We start from the raw sequence: 4,332 nt of genomic DNA, 5'->3' as shown, positions 1-4,332 counted from the left end.
AATGTCAAAAGTTCATATCCTGGAAGTTTAATCAAGTTTTTAGCTAGTTACCAATCCACTCTAGTGGCAATAATTTTTAAATTATTTAAGATTTAGTATTTTTGAAAAAAAAAAATTTGTCATCAACTTAAAAATAATATTTATAAATGTAAAAGGTTGAGATGTGTTAATAATTTTATTTTGATATGTGTATATCCAGTTTCTAAATTTCAATCCATTCAAAAGGAGAACAAATTCAACTTAAGTATTTCAAACTTAAATGAATTTATGAAAATTTACTATCAATTTTAATTTTTTTGCATTTAAATATGTGACTAAACGCTGAAGCATAATTTGGAATATTAAATATATTCAGGAATTGAGCTTCTGAAAAATAAATATAAATGAAAAATATATTCAGAAGTCTGTTATATTATAATTTGTAGTATACTGCAAGATAATACTTTTAATTTTTTTTTTTACTTCTAATAAACCATTTGTCGTGAAAACTCCTTGATATATATTTTATATATATTGCGTTGGTTATCATATTTTATATTTTAACATTTAACCATACATTTTAAAAAGTCTTGCATTAGATTCATTTTTGGAAAATATAACTGAAATTATAAATTTATACTGTTTCCCATCTAATAATAAAATATAATACTAAAATATTTTTTTCTAATGATAAAATTACTTTGCATGTTTGACGGACTAATCCACAAAAAGTTACAATCATAAAAAAAAATCAGCGGATTATATTATAACATAAAGTCAGTGAGCAACAAAAAATACAAGCAAAACAGACAAATCCGAAGCCATGCTCAACGGTAGAACATAAATAGAAAAAATTACATAATACTGAAACATATAGTCTTTAAAAGGCGAGTCATGCTTAGCGATATGAAGAAACTCACTGATCTGACAAATTCTGTAATTAAATAATATAATTTTTAAGTCATGCATTAATTGTTAATAAAATCTCTATATTGTATGTATAAAAACATATAGGTTTTGTCTATATTAATATTATATGATTTATTTGCATTACTGTAAACATTTTTATTTGAATAATTATGTGATATATGATTTTATAACTTTTAAATACATGACTTATTTAATGTGGTTTTAGCATTTATTGTATATAAAGTATTTTGTTTCATATGTAAATTGATTTATTTTATTTTAAATGAATATAACCTCACCTTTATGAAAATACAAATATAATAACATTATGATTTTAGCAAAATATTTATGATTTGTGAATAGTTGTAGTATTCTTTAAATAGTTGTAATTAAAATATGCAGGATTTGTCTAAAATTTTGAATTTTTATATTCTTTTCTTTCTTTTAAAATTAATTAATTAATTATAAACATAACTATATTAAATTTAATATAATAAACCATTCATATGATATGTATAAAAGGAAAAGGGATATTCGTATTCTCAAAAAACTTTTGACGTTTTATATGTGTTTATAAATGGAGTATAACAATGATCAATGTATGACAAAACTGAACAATATATCAACTAAATTTAATTGTTACAAAAATAGATTTGTTAAAATTTAATCATATGATTTAAATGTAGAGAAAATAAATTAAAATATAGCTATATGACTTAAATGTAGAGAAAATAAATTATGTGGCCAGTTTTAAATGTGACTAATAATTATTTATGAAATTAGTAATTAAATTGAACATGATTTAGAAGATCTTAATAAGCTAGATTTTAAAATTTTTAGTTATTTATATCTCATTTTTATGGTCTTACAACTGATTGTAAAAATAACATTAATGAAATTATATATTACTTGTTCACATACTTCCCAGAAAAAACTGACTAAGTCTTAATTATTATATAGATCTATATATGATATATTTTTACATTTTTTAATTTATTTTCCATTATTTTTTATTTAGATACTAGATAATTATAGAGTTTTATATTTATAGTTTAATTTATAAAAGTTCAGTGCTTTAAATTTAGAAAAATGAATTTTCAAGACAAATCTATTTTAGCATATTTTCCAATTTTCACTATATAGTATTATTATTGTTATTTTTGTTCCAGCTTTCCAAAAAGTAAATACCATTATTTTCTCAGAACATTAAGATAAGATCTGAAACCATCTAGGAAAGCATCGGTATAAGGCCCATTAATTAGAAATATTATAGCCCATTAAAGTTCATGCACGAAGGAAAAACATGGTAACGTGTAGACATGTAAAAGCCGATGAAAATCAAAATGAACGTAGGTAGGCAAGTCCAAGTGGAACTTCGTCAATTTCGAGTGGTCTCTATTAAAAACTCTCCTGAAACCGTTGGATTAACTCTGTCTCTACCATCCGACGGTCAAGACTTTAAAAAATATTTAATATTAATTTTGAAAAAAATAGAAATAAATACAGAGAACAGAGTCTCTCCGGCGAATTCGCCTGGGAGCTGTCATCACGTGTAATCTAATGGGTCTTCCTTTGTTGACTTGTAGTACGACACGGGTCCCTTTCTCTTCTTCTTCTTCTTCGTCATGGTGTAGTGATCGCAGTTCTAGGCTTTACGAGTCTCCGGCGAGTTCGAGATCAGAGCTGCGGAAACGCAGCGGGAAGAGAAACAGTCTTTCTTTAGAGAAGTCGAGGGCAGTTAAAGCGTTGTCTTCGGGACAGAGCAGCGGCGAAGTGATCGACGACGGAGATACGGCGGCGGCGGCGGCGGCGGCGAGAGGTTTGGCCGTGCCTTCGGGAGACGTAACGACGGTGGGAAGTTTCAGCAGCGGGAGGTTAGCAGGAGCTTCGGGAGAGGTGACATCCGTCGGGGAGTTTGTCGGTGGAAGCGGCGGAGATTGGGATAAGATCGGTGCTGTTGTTAGGCTGAGTTACGGAGTCGGTGAGTCAACTCGGTGGTGGTGATGAAAGAAAGTTTCGAACTTTGTTTTTTTTTTAAAGTAAATTAAAAAAATTGGATTTATTTTTTTGCTTTTTTAAATTAAAAAAAAAACAGGAATATACTGTGGGATGGCTGTAGCGGGAAGGTTTATATGTGAAGTCGCAGGGATTGATTACACAGGAGGTTTTAATGCTTCTTTAGATGCTATTATCGCTGGTCTTGGTTATGCTTCTCCACCGATCATGTCTCTTCTCTTCATTCTTGATGTAAGTTAAAGAGTTAGGATGATCTCTCTCTTTTGATTGTAGTGCACGGTTTTGTTTTGTGTTTGATTGAGAATGTTTTCTTTGTTTAGGATGAAGTTGTGAAGGTGTCGCCCCACGCTCGTGCCATTAGAGATGTTGAAGATGAGGAGCTTCGTGGCTTCTTCCATGGAATGTCAGCTTGGCAGGTGAATAACTCTTTAAAATACGTATGTTTTTGAGACTTGGAGAACCGGTACTATTGATGTCTTTATTTTAGTTTATCTTAGTAGTTGCTGCTAGTTCAGTTGGAGAGGAGCTCTTCTACCGTGCTGCGTTTCAGGGTGCACTGGCTGATATATTCCTAAGAGGGACAGATCTCATCTCAGATTCTCGAGGAATGGTCGCTTTGGTATGCTCTTTCTCCATCTTCTTTACCTTCCTTAGGACTACAAATTGACTTCAAATAACTATTGGAATTTTCAGACTGGACTATTGCCTCCGTTTGTACCGTTTGCTCAAGCATTTGCAGCCGCTATTACAGCCGCTCTCACCGGTTCTCTCTACTACATTGCTGCTTCACCTAAAGATCCGACTTATATAATGGCACCGGTCTTGAAAACACGTTCTGCCCGTGACGAGCTCAAGAAGTTGTTTGCAGGTACGTTAAGTGTAATATTGCTTTACTTATGTTGTTGTACACAAAACAAACACTTTAGTCTTATGTTCTTTTTTCTGCAGCGTGGTACGAGAGGAGACAGATGAAGAAAATCTACTCTCCTCTACTTGAAGGGCTTCTGGGTCTGTACCTTGGCTTTGAATGGATTCAGGTTTGTATTACTTAACTTAATTCTCATTTATCGAAGTTAAAAGATCATAAACTGAAAGAAAAAAATATTGCAGACAAACAATCTTCTTGCTCCAATCATCACACATGGAATATACTCAGCTGTTGTATTGGGAAATGGTCTTTGGAAGCTTCACCATCACCAGCAAAGACTACGCCTACGGGTACATAAGCTTGAGACTGAAGGTGACGACAAGAACACTAGATAGATAAAAAATAAATGAATAAAACACTACCCTTTTGTGTTTAAAGTTTTGTAAATTGTCTTTTATGTATTGACCCTTCATTGACTTGTACAAATAGATAGTAAGAAAAGTGTTTAGAACAAATAAGAGAGCGGCTATAGTGAAGCTTTTATTTTTATTGTCTTCAAA

The 4,332-nt window shown here is 31.2% G+C and overlaps 1 protein-coding gene across 1 annotated transcript; it reads left to right on the top strand.

The window, feature by feature from the left end:
• Positions 1-2,375: 2,375 nt before the first annotated feature.
• Positions 2,376-4,332, top strand: LOC108839615 (uncharacterized). Its single transcript, XM_018612369.2, has 7 exons — positions 2,376-2,869; positions 2,984-3,135; positions 3,225-3,320; positions 3,392-3,523; positions 3,598-3,772; positions 3,853-3,941; positions 4,015-4,332. Exons 1-7 carry the CDS (start codon positions 2,449-2,451, stop codon positions 4,165-4,167), a joined length of 1,218 nt encoding a protein of 405 aa, XP_018467871.2. The 5' UTR covers positions 2,376-2,448; the 3' UTR covers positions 4,168-4,332.

Source organism: Raphanus sativus, chromosome 2 (assembly GCF_000801105.2).
Source record: "Raphanus sativus cultivar WK10039 chromosome 2, ASM80110v3, whole genome shotgun sequence".
NCBI lineage: Eukaryota > Viridiplantae > Streptophyta > Magnoliopsida > Brassicales > Brassicaceae > Raphanus > Raphanus sativus.
Note: the sequence above shows the minus strand (reverse complement) of the source record. Positions and strands in the feature narration are given on the sequence as shown.